At 39.1% G+C, this 16,644-nt stretch overlaps 1 protein-coding gene and 1 non-coding gene across 5 annotated transcripts in view; one reads left to right on the forward strand and one right to left on the reverse strand.

The window, feature by feature from the left end:
- Window positions 1-16,644, forward strand: part of NFATC3 (nuclear factor of activated T cells 3) — a 134,549-nt gene that overhangs the window by 109,405 nt on the left and 8,500 nt on the right. The window contains exon 10 of one of the 4 annotated variants that reach the window (XM_036834531.1): window positions 12,922-13,025. The exons of the other annotated variants lie outside the window; for them this stretch is intronic. Coding sequence (XP_036690426.1) covers window positions 12,922-13,022 — 101 coding nt within the window. The 3' untranslated portion in view covers window positions 13,023-13,025. The remainder of the gene's footprint in view (window positions 1-12,921; window positions 13,026-16,644) is intronic. 4 annotated transcript variants of the gene reach the window in all.
- Window positions 9,449-9,555, reverse strand: LOC118886001. The gene has a single exon (XR_005017633.1). It is a non-coding gene; the product is annotated as a U6 spliceosomal RNA (small nuclear RNA).

Raw genomic sequence — 16,644 nt, forward strand, 5'->3', positions numbered from 1 at the left:
GTGACATTTAATAGAGAAGATATTAGTGCACCTCAGCTCAGAAATTCAAGACTTGTAGAACTAAAAATACTCTAATACAGCTCCCCCATTTTATAGATAAAGAATCTGAGTTTTACAGAGCTTAAGGTATTCATCCAGGGTAACACTGATTTAATAGCAGAGTAAAGACTAAAACCCAAGTCTCCTGGTTCCTAATTCACTACTCTAAGAGTTTTTTCAGTATCTGCAATCATGTTTTTCATCAGTCTGTGGTTTGAGACTGTGGATGTAGAGCAAGCAGAATAGATGAAAGAAAATGCTGTTTCCTCAGCAGAGCCTTGGTTTGTGAGAGGGGCCAGGGCAATCTTAAAATTCTAGACTCTCAGTATAGATGAAGTTTTAAAGGCTCTCTACTCTATCCTCGTCTTTCACACTGGAATTCATACTCTGGTATCCCTAGTGATATTATATTCCTGTTGGTCTCTTCATCTCCAGATTCTTTGGAACATCTCAGGGCCTTTTAAGTTCCAGCTGCCCTTGTTTTATGTGGGCTCTGGTGCCTCTGGAATCATGCAGAACAAATCTAATCATTGTTCTGTAATAATCCTTCACATGTGTGAAATCTTGATCTCTTTCCCAAGTCTTAAAAACACTCCAGCAATTTCATCCTTCCCTCAGCCTCACAAACATGCTAGTTCCCTTCTGATTGAACCCTGGTGTTTGGTTCCTTTTCGTAGTGCATATCTAGAAGGGAACACTCTAGCCAGCTCAAAGTGGTTTGGGACCGTCACCTTCCTTGTTCAGAAGACTTTATTTATCAGTTTGGTGTTAGGTCAGGGGATTTTCTTAGCTTCATCTTGCTGTTAATTTAGTGAGTCATAAGTACTAGTCATTAGTCATAACTAAATCACATCCATTCTGTATCCCCACCCCCCACCCCTCCACCATGGATTTTTACGTATGTTTTTGGAACTCACGACTAAACTTTGCAGTTATCCTTGTTCAGGTTCATTGAGGTGATTTTGACCCCTCATGTCAATCTTCCAAACTCAGGAGAGTCCCAGAAGCGTTTCTCGTTTTCAGAGTAATGTGGCTCCCTCCTCAGGGGGATTACTCCTTGGGGTAGTAGCAGCAGCAGAATACTGACCTTTACCAATTGATGTTCTCTTTCAAGCAGTCCCCTTGGAAGGCTGTAATATATACTTACTCAACCAATTAGAGTATTGTTCAAAATTCTTTTGCTACTTTCATTTTTCTTTGCTACCTAAGTGTACCATTGCCCCTGCTTGGAAAGCATGTGCTACTCTGTAAAATTATCAGTGAGTTTTTACTCAGATGGTAAAGTTTGTGTGCCTGGAGCTGTAATTTTTCCTAAACACTTCTGTGCATTATAGTGTGTATGTCCCAGATTTGGACCAAGTGATATACATTAAAACAGTACAAAAATATAGAAATTGTCACAGCTGTGTTTTAAGCATTTTAATTAAGATTATAGTATTGTTAAACTAGACTGTCTTAGACTTTTAAATACAGGCCCATTTAATTTGTGATTGAGCTGAATCCAGTAAGAACTTTCCATTAGAGTCCCTCAATTCCCTCTTGTCCTTCTTTGTTCACAAACTAACAGAGCCATAGCTACAGCTCTTCAGCAGAGAAGAGGGTACATGTTAAATATAGCCTGACCTGCTGCTGTGGTGAAAACTGACACTGCCACTTGCAGGCTCTGTGCAGTAACATGCTGATCCTGAATGTAGGGCAATTGCTAATTTGACTGTAAACAGGGACTCTAGACATGACCTCTGCTGCTGCAGTTCTATATAGGTGACAAGCAGATGAACCTGCTTTCCAGTTGCAAGGAAATGATAAATACAAGATTCAGGTGATTAACTTGGATGGGGAAATCAGGAGACTGGTATGGAGGAGCAGAATGGTAAATATTATTGTCAGTGTGCTAGCCCACCTGTTGGATACTCGTTTACTGGTGTTTATTGTATTTAAATAAATAAAACAAAAGAAAGCCATGCATAGCCAATGATGAGAATGGGTCCCAAATGAGGTGTTGAATCACTTAGGGGCTCAGTAGTGGAGGGAGGTAGATAATACTGAACTTTCTCTTTTAACTAGGACTCTGGGTAACTCATGAATACTCTTCTGGGAGGCATACATGTACCATCCAGCCTCAAACATACTTATGATGGATAATTCCAGAGGCAAAAAGTCCCACAAATAATACCATGTAGGCTTTGGATCATGGCTTGTGCAGAACGGGTCATGATGGGGATTCAGGACCTTAAACACAACCACTCTTGGACATATAATAAGAAAATTTAATTTTTAGACCCAGTGAAGCAAGGGCAAGCATTTGGGAAGACCTTTTATTTCTCATATCAGGTATGTCTGTGTTATCTCACATGGCACAAATTAGTTATATTGCATATGAACAAAATTTTTTCCTTGAATCAACTTGACACTAAAATTTATACATAAACTGGGAAAAATCCAAGAGAGGTTACCAGTAAATAGCCAGCATATCACAGCATATCAGAAGTCTTCAAAATAAATTCACTTCAAAAAGTGTATTTAAAAATAATTAATGAATTAATTTTCTGTCTCACATGTATTGCATATATATTTTGCCAGTTCGTTTGTTTACCAGTTTTTAAAATAGTGTTTTGATCTATAGAAATGTAAAATATTTAGGTGGTCCAACCTAATATATCTTTTCTTTTTGATTTGTTTGTTTGTTTGTTTGTTTTTATTTTTGGCTGCATCGGGTCTTCATTGCTGTGCGAGGGCTTTTCTCTAGTTGCGGTGAGCGGGGGCTACTCTTCGTTGTGGTGTGCGGGCTTCTCATTGTGGTGGCTTCTCGTTGTGGAGCACGGGCTGTAGGCAAACAGGCTTCAGTAGTTGTGGCACATGGGCTCAGTAGTTGTGGCTCACGAGCTCTAGAGCGCAGGCGCAGTAGTTGTGGCACACGGGCTTAGTTGCTCCGCAGCATTTCTTTTTGATTTGTGCTTTGGGAATCTTGTTTAGAAAGGCTTATCTTACCCCAGTGTTATACAAAGTTCCCACTTATATTTTCCTCTAGGACTTGAATGATCTTACTATTAATATTTAAATTTTTTATTTAACCTAGACTTTATTGGAGTATAAGACACTGAGTTGTAAGATATTGAGGGTGGGATCTAAATTTAGTTTTTAAATACTTCGCTGATTGCCCCAACACTACTTACAGTATGTGTATTTCATTGATTCTATTGGGCACTTTTTATTTCAAACATGTTAACATCTCTGAAACCTGGATGTATCTGTGATAAATAAATGTTTTACAATCCAAAAATAATAATAATGAATTATGGTTACTGTTTCTTGATAATAAAACTTTTTTTTTTGAACACTGTGGTAGGCACTTTGCTAGTAGCTCATTAGTTCTTCCCAACAATCTGTAAAAAGTGAATTATTAACCTTATTTTCAGAGATGTGGCTCAGAGAGCTTAAGCACTTTACCAGTGTTATATGACCACAGACACTGGGACTGGCATTTGAATCCAGGTCTGTCTGAAATTTAGATCATCTTGCATGTGTTTAGTGGCTTCTGAAATAACTATAGTTGATTACTTTATATAATCTCACTTCTATAAACACAGTAAACATAGTAACTTTCTGATGTCTGTCAAGTGTAAGATACAAAGCCAGTGTCTAAAGATGTATTCTATTTTAAAATTCATATCCTGTTTCTGAGTTCCTTTGGAAATGAATCATTCACAGGGACAAAAATATGTTATTTACTTATTTTTTATTTATTTATTTTTTTGGCTGTGTTGGGTTTTCATTGCTGCATGAGGGCTTTCTCTAGTTGTGGCGAGAAGGGGATACTCTTCGTTGCAGTGCGTGGACTTCTCATTGCGGTGGCTTCTCGTTGCAGAGCATGGGCTCTAGGCTTGTGAGCTTCAGTAGTGTGGCACACGGGCTTAGTTGCTCTGCAGTGTGTGGGATCTTCCTGGAGCAGGGATTGAACCTGTGTCCCCTGCATTGGCAGGCAGATTCTTAACTGCTGTGCCACCAGGGAAGTCCATGCAATTTTAAATACAGTAAATAAACCTCATTGATGAGGTAACATTTGATCAAAAACTTGAAGATGAGACGAAAAAACCTTGAAGATGAGGAAATTACCAATGTAGATACCTGGGGGAAGAGTATTCTAGGCAAAAGGGACAAGCAGAGGAAAGACCCTAAGGTAAGAGCATGTCTGGCTTATTGAGGAATGGCAATGAGGCCAGTGTGGCTGGAATATGAGGGATCTAGGGGGAAAGTAGTAGGAGATGTGGTCAAGGAGGTAATGGGGAGCCAAACGTGTAGGGCAACAGTTCTCAAACTTTTTGGTCTCAGGACTCCTTTTTTTTTTCTTTTTAATTGAAGTATAGTTGATTTACAGTGTTGTGCGAATCTCTGCTGTACAGCAAAGTGACTCAGTTATACACACATATACATTCTTTTTTTATATGCTTTTCCATTATGGTTTATCACAGGATATTGAATATAGTTCCTTGTGCTATATATTAGGACCTTGTTGTTTATCCATTCTAAACGTAATAGTTTGCATCTACCAAACCCAAACTCCCAGTCCCTCCCTCTCCTTCCCCCCCCGCCCCCCTTGGCAACCACAGGTCTGTTTTCTATGTCTATGAGTCAGTTTCTGTTTTGTGGATAAGTTCATTTGTGCCATATTTTATATTCCACATGTAAGTGATATCATATGATATTTCTCTTTCTCTGTCTGGCTTACTTCACTTAGTATGATAATCTCTAGTTGCATCTATGTTGCTGCAAATGACATTATTTCATTCTTTTTTATGTCTGAGTAGTATTCCCTTGTATATATGTACCACATCTTCTTTATCCATTCATCTGTCGATGGACATTTAGGTTATTTCCATGTTTTGGCTATTGTGAACAGTGCTGCTATGAACATAGGGGTGCACGTATCTCTTTGAATTATAGTTTTGTCTGGGTATATTCCCAGGAGTGGGATTGCTGGATCATATGGTAATTCTATTTTTAGTTTTCTGAGGAATCTTCATACTGTTTTCCATAGTGGCTGTACCAACTTACATTCCCACCAACAGTGTAGTTCCCTTTTCTCCATACCCTCTCCAGCATTTATTTGTAGACTTTTTAATGATGGCCATTCTGGCCTGTGTGAGGTGGTACCTCATTGTAGTTTTGATTTGCATCTCTCCAATAATTAGTGATGTTGAGCATCTGTTAGCATGCCCATGTGTTTTCTGCCCATTTTTTGATTGGGTTGTTTGTTTTTTTGTTGTTGAGTTGTATGAGCTGTTTGTATATTTTGGAGATTAAGCCCTTGTCTGTCATATCATTTGCAAATGTTTTCTCCCATTCCGTAGGTTGTCTTTTCGTTGTTGTTTTTCTTTTTAATGGTTTCCTCAGCTGTGCAAAAGCTTGTAAGTTTGATTAAGTCCCATTTGTTTATTTTTGTTTTTATTTCTATTGCCTTGGGAGACTGACCTAAGAAAACATTGGTATTATGTCAGAGAATGTTTTTCCTATGCTCTCTTCTAGGAGTTTTATAGTGTCATGTCTCATGTTTAAGTCTTTAAGCCATTTTGAGTTTATTTTTGTGCATGGTGTGAGGGTGTGTAAATCAACTTCATTGATTTACATGCAGCTGTCCAGCTTTCCCAGCACCACTTGCTGAAGAGACTGTCTTTTTCTCAGGACTCCTTTATAATCTTAAAAATTTTTGAGGATCCCCAAGAACTTTTATTTAGGTGGTTTGTATGTATCAGTTTTTATTTGTATTAGAAGTTAAAACTGAGAACTTTTTTTTTTTTAATAAATTTGTTTATTTAATTATTTATTTTTTGGCTGCACGCGGGCTTTCTCGACTTGAAGTGAGCGGGGGCAACTCTTCGTTGAGGTGCGCAGGCTTCTCATTGCGGTGGCTTCTCTTGTTGTGGAGCACGGGATCTAGGCACGCAGGCTTCAGTAGTTGTGGCACGTGGGCTCAGTAGTTGTGGCTCACGGGCTTAGTTGCTCCACGGCATGTGGGATCTTCTGGGACCAGGGCTCAAACCCACGTCCCCTGCACTGGCAGGCGGATTCTTTTTTTTTTAAATTACTGTTGGTTTTTTGTTTTTTGGTTTTTTTGGGCTGCATTAAGTTTTCATTGCTGCACGCAGGCTTTCTTTAGTTGCATCGAGCAGGGGCTACTCTTTGTTGCGGTGCGCGGGCTTCTCATGGTGGCTTCTCTTGTTGCGGAGCATGGGCTCTAGGCGCCTGGGCTTCAGTAGTTGTGGCACGTGGGCTCAGTAGTTGTGCAACGAGGGCTCTAGAGTGCAAGCTCAGTAGTTGTGGCGCATGGGCTCAATTGCTCCACAGCATGTGGGATCTTCCCAGACCAGGGTTCGAACCCATGTCCCCTGCATTGGCAGGCGGATTCTTAACCACTGCGAGGCAGGCTGATTCTTAACCACTGCACCACCAGGGAAGCCCCTGATATAGGTTTTAACAGGGTCACTCTGGCTGCTGGGTAGAGAGGCAAGGGCAGAAACAGGGAGACCAGTTAAGATGCTATTATAGTAATCCAGGCCAGAAATGATGGTTTGGACTAAGAGATGGACTGATTTTTGATGTATTTTAAAGTTAGAGCCAGTAGCATTTCCTGACAGATTCCATGTGAGGTGTGAGAGAAAGAAGTTAAAGATGACACCAATGGGGTTTTGCCTGAGCAACTGAAAAGATGGAGTTGCTGTCAGGTAAGATGGGGAAGGCTCTGGATGGAGCAGGTTTTGGAGAAAGATCTGGTGTTCAATTTTGGATGTGTTATGTTTATGGTATCTGTTGAACATTCAAGTAGAGATATGAAGTAGTCAGTTGGCTGAATGAGTCTAGAGTTTGGAAGTGAGTTATAGACTGAAGATATAAATTTGAGAGTTGTTGGCATGCAGGAGGTAGTTAAAGCCACAAGACTAGATGAGGTCATTAAGTGATAATTTAATTGTCCTGCCTTTATCAATTTAGGTAATAATAATTGTATTTCTATAAAATGTTGCAGAGTGCCTACACTTACATTTCAGGAGACTTTGAATAAATAAGTAAACAAATTCACAAGTAAATAAACAGATTTACAAGGGTTAAACAACTTCCCTTAGGTCACCAATCCAGTAAGTGATGACACTACAGTTCCAAAGCCTTTCTTTTCTTGTACCCACCAGATCATTGTCTTGTTTGTATAAACCAGAAAAGCCTATATATATCGATAAGGTGGCTAAAGTAAGCAACTTGGTCAAATGGGGAGGCAGCTTGGATGAGTGGGGAAATTTTGCTCATCTTCCCACAGACATATTTCATAATTTATAAATATTTAATTTTTCAAAACTTTCTTATAAAAGGAACAGATTCTGGGACTTCCCTGGTGGTCCAGTGGGTAAAAATCCACGCTCCCAATGCAGGGGGCTTGGGTTCAATCCCTGATCGGGGAACTAGATCCTGCATGCATGCTGCTACTAAGTGTCTGCATGACACAACTAAGGCCCAGTGCAGCCTAAATAAATAAATAATAAACAAAATTTTTTTTAAAAGGAACAGATTCCATATCCCAGATTTATAAATTTTAAGAGGGATTTACAGAAGTCCTCCAGGTGTTGCTTTGAGTTAATGGTTAGATCTGTGAAAACCTCATTCAGTCATTTCATACAATGTTCTGCTATGAGAAAACCCACAGTTTTTTTTCTTAATATTTATTTTATTTATTTATTTAAGCTGTGCCGGGTGTTAGTTGTGGCACACGAGATCTTTTAGTTATGGCATGTGGACTTCTTTAGTTGCGGCATGTGGATGCTTAGTTGCAGCATGTGGGCTTCTTTAGTTGTGGCATGTGGACTCTTAGTTGCGGCATGCGGGCTCTTAGTTGCGGCATGCATGCGGGATCTAGTTCCCCAACCAGGGATTGATCCTGGGCCCACTGCATTGGGAGCGCGGAGCCTTACCCACTGGACCACCAGGGAAGTCCCACGCAGTTTGTTTTTGAAATTTTTAAAATTCGGTAGAATATACATAACATAAAATTTACCATTTTAACCATTTTAAGTGTATGGTTCAGTGACATTAAGTACACTCAAGTAGTGTGTAGCCATCGCCACTGTGCATTTCAAGAACTTTTTCATCACCCTAAACAACAACTCTGTACACATTAAACAATAACTCCCCATTCTCTCCCCACAACCCAGCCTGTGGTAACCTTTATTCTGCTTTCCATTTCCATAACTTTCCCTACTCAAGATACCTCATATAAGTGGAATACAACATTTGTCCTTTTGTGTCTGGCTTATTTCACTTAGCGTAATGTTTCCAAGGTTCAGCCATGTTGTAAGCATAGATCAGAATTTCATTCCTTTTTATGGCTGAATAATATTCCATTGGTTGTATATGCCATATTTTGTTTGTCCATTCATCTGTTGAAAGACATTTGGTTTGTTTCCACCTTTTGGCTGTTGTGAATAATGATGCTTTGAATATTGGAGTATAGGTATCTGAGTCTCTATTTTCAGTTCTATTGGGTATTCTGGGAGTGGAATTGCTGGATCAAATGGAATTCTTTTTTCAACTTTTTGAGGAACTGCCAAACTAATATTTTTCCCACAGTGGCTGCACCATTTTACATTTACAGTGCATGAGGGTTCCAGTGTCTCCACATCCTTGCCAACACTTATTTTTTATTTAAAAAAAAAAACCCAGCCATCCTAAATGGGTGTAAAGTGGTATCATTGTGGTTTTATTTTGCATTTCCCTAATGACTAATGATGTTGGATATCTTTTCATGAGCTTATTGGTCATTTGTTTATTTTTTCTGGAGAAATGTCTAGTCAAATATTTTGCCCATGTTTTTGGTTGAGTTTGGTTTTTTGGTTGAGATGTAGGAGTTATTTATATATTTTGAATATTAAATCCTTATCAAATAAGTTATTTGCGTATATTTTCTCCCATTCTATGGATTGTCTTTTCACTCTCTTGATAGGATCCTTTGATGTTTTTAATTTTGATGAAGTCCAGTTTATCGATTTTTTCTTTTGTTGCCTGTGCTTTTAGTGTCATACTTAAGAAATCGTTGCCCAATTTAAGGTCATGAAGATTTGCCCTATGTTTTCTTCTTCTAAGAGTTTTATAATTTTAGCTCTTATGTTTAGGTCTTTGATCCATTTTGAGTTAACTTTGTATATGGTATGAAGGATGAGTCCAGCTTCCATTCTTTTTTTGCATGTCCAGTAGAACCCTTGCTTGAAAGTGAAAATGAATTGACTGTATATTGTCATGGTTTGTTTCTGGGCTATTTTTCTTTTAAATTTTTATTGGAGTATAGTTGATTCACAATGTTGTGTTAGTTTCTGCTGTACAGAAGAGTGAATCAGTTATACATATACGTATATCCACTCTTTTTAGATTCTTTAAAGATACGGAATGCTTCATGAATTTGCATGTCATACTTGCACAGGGGCCATGCTAATCTTCTCTGTACCATTCCAGTTTTAGTATATGTGCTGCTGAAGCGAGCACTTTCTGGGCTGTTTTATTCCTTTGGTCTGTATGTCTGTCCTTATGCCTGTATCACACTGTTTTGATTACTGTAGCTTTGTAGTAAGTTTTGAAATCAGGAAGTGTGTCTTCCATCTTTGTTCTTTTTCAAGACTGTTTTGGCTTTTCAGGGTCCTTGGAGATTGCATATGAATTTCAGGATGGGTTTTTCTGTTTCTGCAAAAACACTGTTGGGATTTTGATAGGGATTGCATTGAATCTGTACATTGCTTTGGGTAGTATTATCATCTTAACAATATGAAGTCTTGAACATGGGATGTTTTCCCATTTATTTAGATCTTCTGTTTCCTTCAGCAATATGTAGCTTTCAGTGTACGAATCTTATACTTCCTTGGTTAATTTTTTTTTTTTAATTTTTATTTATTTATTTATTTATTTATTTATGGCTGTGTTGGGTCTTCGTTTCTGTGCGAGGGCTTTCTCTAGTTGCGGCGAGTGGGGGCCACTCTTCATCGTGGTGCGCGGGCCTCTCACTATCGCGGGCTCTCCCGTTGTGGAGCACAGGCTCCACACGCGCAGGCTCAGCAATTGTGGCTCATGGGCCCAGTCGCTCCACGGCATGTGGGATCCTCCCAGACCAGGGCTCGAACCCGTGTCCCCTGCATTGGCAGGCAGACTCTCAACCACTGCGCCACCAGGGAATCCCTCCTTGGTTAATTTTTAAGTATTTTGTTCTTTTTAATAGTATTGTAGGGCTTCCCTGGTGGCGCAGTGGTTGAGAATCCGCCTGCCAATGCAGGGGACACGGGTTCGAGCCCTGGTCTGGGAGGATCCCGCATGCCGCGGAGCAACTGGGCCCGTGAGCCACAACTGCTGAGCCTGCGCGTCTGGAGCCTGTGCTCCGCAACAAGAGAGGCCGCGATAGTGAGAGGTCCGCGCACCGCGATGAAGAGTGGCCCCCGCTTGCCGCAACTAGAGAAAGCCCTCACACAGAAACGAAGACCCAGCACAACCATAAATAAATAAATAAATAATAAATAAATAAATTAAATATCATAAATACAGTCAAGTCTGTGTCCAGAATTTGAAAAAAAAAAAAAAATAGTATTGTAAATGGACTTGATTTATAAATTTCCTTTTTAGATTGTTCATTAAAAGTGTATAGAATACAACTAAATTTTGTGTGTTGATTTTATATCCTGTAATTTATTAGTGCTAACATTTTTTTGTATGTTGATTCTTCAGAGCTTTCTATGTATTGGATCACGTCATTTGTGAACAGAGGTCATTTTACCTCTTCCTTTTATTTCTGTAGCCTAATCTCTCTGGCTAGAACTTCCAGTACTGTGTTGAATAAAAGTGGCAAAAGTGAACATCCTTGTCATGTTCTTGCTCTTAGAGGGAAAGCTTTCAGTCTTTAACCATTGAGTATGATGTTATCTGTGGGTTTTTCATATATGGTCTTTAACATGTTAAGGAAATTTCTTTCTATTCCTAGTTTATTGGGTGTTTTTATCTTGAAAGAGTATTGAAATTTGTCAAATACTTCTGAATTAATTGAGATGATCATATGGGTTTTTTTCCCTTCATTCTAGTAATGTATACTATATTACATTCATTGATTTTTTGTATGTTGGACTATTCTTGCATTCTGGGAATAAATCTCACTTGGTCATGATGTGTAACCGTTTTAGTATGCTGCTGAACTCAGTTTGCTAGTACTTTTGTTAAGGATTTTTACATCTGTATTCACAGGGGATATTCTGTAGTTTTCTTTTCTTGTAGTGTCTTTGTCTAGCCTTGATATCAGGGTAATGCTGGCCCTAGAATGAGAGGGGAAGTGTTCCCTTCTCTGTTATCTTTTGGAAGAGTTTAAGGGTTAGTGTTAATTCTTTAAATGTCTGGTGAAAGTTTTTGTGATAGGAAGAGATAAATCAGGTATTTTTTGGAGCTGTCAACAGTGTTTCAAGGAACTAGAAAAATGTCTCGAGGACTGCAAGTCTCCACAAGCACAATCTGAAACTACCACTGTATCAGCCAACTCACAAAAGCCCCCAGCGTCTGTTGGCCTGGGCTTCTTTCTTCTAATTTATGTGCTGATTTACGTGGACTCACATGTTCTACACTTTAGAATCTGTTTTGAAGGACTCAGTTGTGAAGATTGGGCAACCTCAGAAGGGAGACTTTTGACAATATATCTGGAGTCTTTAAAATACTTCATACACACTGTAATCCTTAAGTCACCCCTGAAAGCTAGGTGAGTGATCTCAAATTTAGTAATAAAGAAGCTTAAGGCAGAAAAATTTTGCCTACGCACAAAGGATTTCTGGTTTTTGTGTTTTGTTTTGACCCCTTTAGTGAGGCTGCATTTTGAACAGATTGGCTCCTCCTTTGTTTTCCCTCTTTTATCTGCCTAAGAGGAGAGTATTAATTAGTTCACAGAGACTACAGTTTCTTCTCTTCCAAGATAAAATAAGCATTCTTCTAGAATCTAATGAAAGGTTAGGTCCTTTTATTTGAATTCGTACAGCAAAGGCCAAAAATAATTCCTTATAGGTCAAAGGAGGAGGTTTTGCCTCATTGTATTTTGGACTCTTTAACTGGGCATCTGTGTGTGTCAGCGATTATCACAAAACTGGTAATAGTGACTCTTCTTGAGTACAGTGACTTTCAACATTTTTGACAGCTTCTAACAATAAGAAGTAAGTTTTATAGCATGATCCATTACATAACAAACAAACACAAAAAACATACACAACTAACTTGAAAGGCTCACAAGCCAATCCTTAACCTTTATTTAAAAAAATGTAGCTTATCTTCTATTTTGTTCTATGTATTTTTTTAAATACTGATTTCAGCTTGCTGAATTGATTTCATAGCCTGCTAATGGATGTGAACTTCAGTTTAAAAAATATTCCTCCACGACCCACAAATTTACCTATGCATATAGTGTTCTGGGCTCATACCCTTAGACATTTTGATTCTGTGCTCTGAAGTAAAGCCCAGGAGTTTATTTTTTTATTAAGTGCCCAGATAACTCTGATGTAACCACAGACATGTATTTGGGAACCACTGATAGATCTAATCTAATAAAAACTAGTTTATTTAAAACTAAATCTGTCCTTTAAAATCACTGAAAACCATCATTGTAACTTTTTTAAATGACTGCCCTTTTAAATTTAGAAAATAAATCAGCGTTACCTAAACTCTCTGGACTCCAGTATTTATATTATCTAATAAAATGCGGGGAGCCATTTTATGCAGTGATTGACAGATAAAGGACAGCTAAATTCCTCTTAATTATAGGAAAAAACAAGCTGGGCATGTAGTAGATTGTTACCCTCTGGTTTGTTCCGTTCAGTAGTGATGTTGTCTTCTTTGACACAGACCAGTTTATGTCTGACTTGGAACACCAGCCATCAGGTTCAACAGAGAAATGGCCTAACCACAGTGAGCTCTCATGTCCACCTCCTTTCTGGAGAATCTAGAGGGTGAGTGTTGATTGAAATGTGTCGCTGTTTTTGTGCCCAAGTCTGATATTTGCGTGCAGTGGCCAGATTTGCGTGTGCTGCGGAGGAGGGGTACACATGGAATCTTCTCGGTAGGGGCCCACTCATTATCTCTGGAGCTGAACTTTGACTGTAAGAGTGCTTTTTAAATGTAACTACACTCAGGCTCTCACACTTATAATTTTAGTCTGGGGTTGAGTAAAAGTCAAGTGTTGATTGGATTTATTGAACCAACGCAGAGGGAGTCCTGTCTATATGAATTCTGTGGCTTGGGTGCGGAGTAAATTTGGTTGCTGATCAGGTGTGTAAGCCTACTCATTTCTGGTCAAGTGCTCTAAGTTTTGATGTGAGGCAGTATGGAATGGAAATAAAGCAGGAAATGTTAGCCATTTGCCAGAGGCAGCCTGGATCGTTTACCCTTGAGCCTGTCCTTTAGGCCCATGTTTGCACGCTGGTAGCTCATCTGGGGCTCCATTTGGAAGGAGTCAGTGCTTGTGAGGAGGGGGCTGGGCCTCAGGCCTCTCTACCTCAGCAAGCAACCATACCACTCCCTCTCCCTCACACAGCTTCTTTCTTCACAGACTCTCAAAGCCACGTGAGAAAGTCTGTGGTAGAAGTTATAAACATACAGATTGTAGTTCTCAAAATGCCATTTGAATTTCATTTTAATGAATTTGGATTTGGAAGGGGACTTAGAAATCATGTCCACTACCCAAATCTTTATATTTAGGATACTAAAGCTTCCTGATCAGACAAGGCACCAAAACCCTGGCTTCTCCCAGAAGCTGGGCCAGCCTACCCTGGTCTCACATCATTGGCAACTAAATTTCTACATATCTATAAAACTCTCAGGAGAGTTATAGAAGGATTTAAATGAATTTCCTTGTATCATAGTTGAGAAAATCAGTTGAAAAAAGATTAAGTTGCCCTAGTCACACACATCACGGCTGAACCAAAATTAAAGCTTATTTCTTCCAGTGTTTACCCCACTGCCCTTCCTGTGTATGAAGCAACAAGTTGGTCACTAGTGATCTTGGTAAGAAATGTTTCTGTGGAGTGAAGGGATCAATGGATGACTAAGGAATGAACAGGAGGTAAGAATAGAGAAACAGCAGGCAGTGTAGATAACTCCTTTAAGATGTTAAACAATGAAAGAAAAAAAATTAGATATAGAGGGCCATGTGGGGTCTAGGGTTTTTATTTGTTTGCTTGCTTGCTTGTTTGAGATAGAGACTTACCCATATTTAAGCAATGATGAAAAGAATCCAGGAGGAGAGGGTGGGTGGGTAGATTGATTAAAGAGATGGAAGAGTGCAGGAAATTGATGGGGCAAGGTCTTGAAGAGGCAAGCATGTGGGATTCATAGCATAGGTGTGGAATGAGTCATGTGGGTTTACAGCTCTGGAGCTCAGGTTTGGGCCCTGGAGACAACAGATGTGGGAGTCAACAGTACAGTATATAGAAATGGACAAGATTACTCAGAGAAAATGTACAAAATGAAAAAAAATAAGGAAAAGGACAGTCTTCTGATAGGCCTAAAATTCAGAATCCCACATCTTTTTTTTTTTTTTAATTTATTTATTTTTGGCTGTGTTGGGTCTTTGTTGCCGCGCGCAGGCTTTCTCTAGTTGTGGTGAGCAGGGGCTACTCTTTGTTGCAGTGTGCGGGCTTCTCATTGCGGTGCCTTCTTCTGTTGTGGAGCCGGGCTCTAGGCGCGCGGACTTCAGTAGTTGTGGCTCGTGGGCTCTAGAGCGCTGGCTCAGTAGTTGTGGCTCACGGGCTTAGTTGCTCCGCGGCATGTGGGATCTTCCTGGACCAGGGCTCGAACCCATGTCCCCTGCAATGGCAGGCGGATTCTTAACCACTGCGCCTCCAGGGAAGTCCCCAGAATCTCACATCTTAACCTAAGTTGAAAAGAAGTTTTTTCTTTTGGGGTTTTTTTCCCCCCCACATTTCAGTTTCTACTGATACAAAAACATACGTGCTGATACTTGAATATACTTTCAAGTAACTGTGTACTGTGTACTCAGCTGGAGACTTAATGTTTGTAGAATGTTTTGAGTTACAACTTTTTCTAGAGGAAAGATCTGTATGACACTTAGTATAGTATCACATATATAAGAGGTTTCTTAGAAAGAAAGGACCCTTAATAATAGGACTGATCTCCCCCTCAGTCAGTTGTGGAAAAAAGTGTCATAATTTCCCTTTAGTAGCATTAAATCTAATGTTAAAAGTGAAGGGTATCTTCTGATCATTGTGCATGTAATTTTCAATCTGTCCTATGGTTGGAAGCTATCTAGAGTTCAGTGTAAAACTTAAAATAACTTAGGGAATTCCCTGGCGGTCCAGTGGTTAGGACTTGGTGCTTTCACTGCCGGGGCCCGGGTTCAATCCCTGGTCAGGGAACTAAGATCCTGCAAACCACACAACGCAGCCAAAAAATAGAATAGAATAGAATGGAATGGAATAAAATAACTTAGTTAAAAACTTGGTATGATAGAGCTCAAGCTGGTTATCTTGGTTCTTGCTTAAATATTCTTTCTGTCTTACCTTTATGGTGGTGAGTTTTATTTTTGTTAGTAATGTAAGCTAGGTTATTATAACATAGATCCCAAAATACAGTGTCTTAACTACACTGGAATTTTCTCTCACACCTTACGGTAATTCAGAGATCAGGATTCCTGTTTCATTTAGTTGTTCCTCTACCTCTTTAGGTATTGTCAAAGCAGAGTCACCACGTTGACTGAGTCTTAGCCCAAAGCAAGGGGTGTGAAAAGGAGGGGAAGAGGTTACTGAGCAAGTGATGAGGAAGATGCACACATCACTTTTACTCACACTTAATTAGAGAAAGCAAGTTACATGGTCATACCTTGCTACAAAAGGGAAGCCAGGAAATGTAGTCTGTAGCTGAGTGGCCCTGTGACTAGTTAAACTCAATTACTAGAGAAGAATGAATTAGGACATTTAGCAGTCTACCATAGGTACCTTCTAAGTTTTCAGGAACTTTTTTCTGTCTTCAGCTCGAAAAGGCAAATTAATCAGATTTTGATAAATGCAAATTAATTCTTCAGCTCATTCCATAAATAGTTGAATTCAGTATTTTATATATTTCATTTAGATGGTATACTTATAACTTATCTAATAACCTAAAAGTAAATCTTAGGAAAACTATGCTTATAGAGTAATAAACCATAAAGTAATACTAGTTTTTCATCCATTTAAAATAATTTCTATTCCTTTACTTCCAAATTTCTCTTATTTCTTCATTTCAAGTGAAATTCAGAAAATGATTGTACTTATATATGGCCTTCATTTTATAAAATGTAATATCTCCATAAAATTGTTCACCCAGAGAATGAATTATACCTTTAAATCTTGGGGTGTAAGGAAAGGAAGAAAAGATGAATTTGCTAAACTTTGATGAATGTTCATTGCAGCTTTAAAATGAAATAGTATACATAAATGGAGACTGATTATACCAAAAAATACTTTACAAAAGTGATCAAGGTGCTCAGATGCTAGTTATGAAGGCCCTTTGAACTTTTGTTTGTTTGACAATGTGCATCCGCCTACTCCAAAGGCAGTGCCCTGGGTTACCCTG

The sequence above is a fragment of the Balaenoptera musculus genome, chromosome 19 (assembly GCF_009873245.2).
Source record: "Balaenoptera musculus isolate JJ_BM4_2016_0621 chromosome 19, mBalMus1.pri.v3, whole genome shotgun sequence".
NCBI classification, from domain to species: domain Eukaryota; kingdom Metazoa; phylum Chordata; class Mammalia; order Artiodactyla; family Balaenopteridae; genus Balaenoptera; species Balaenoptera musculus.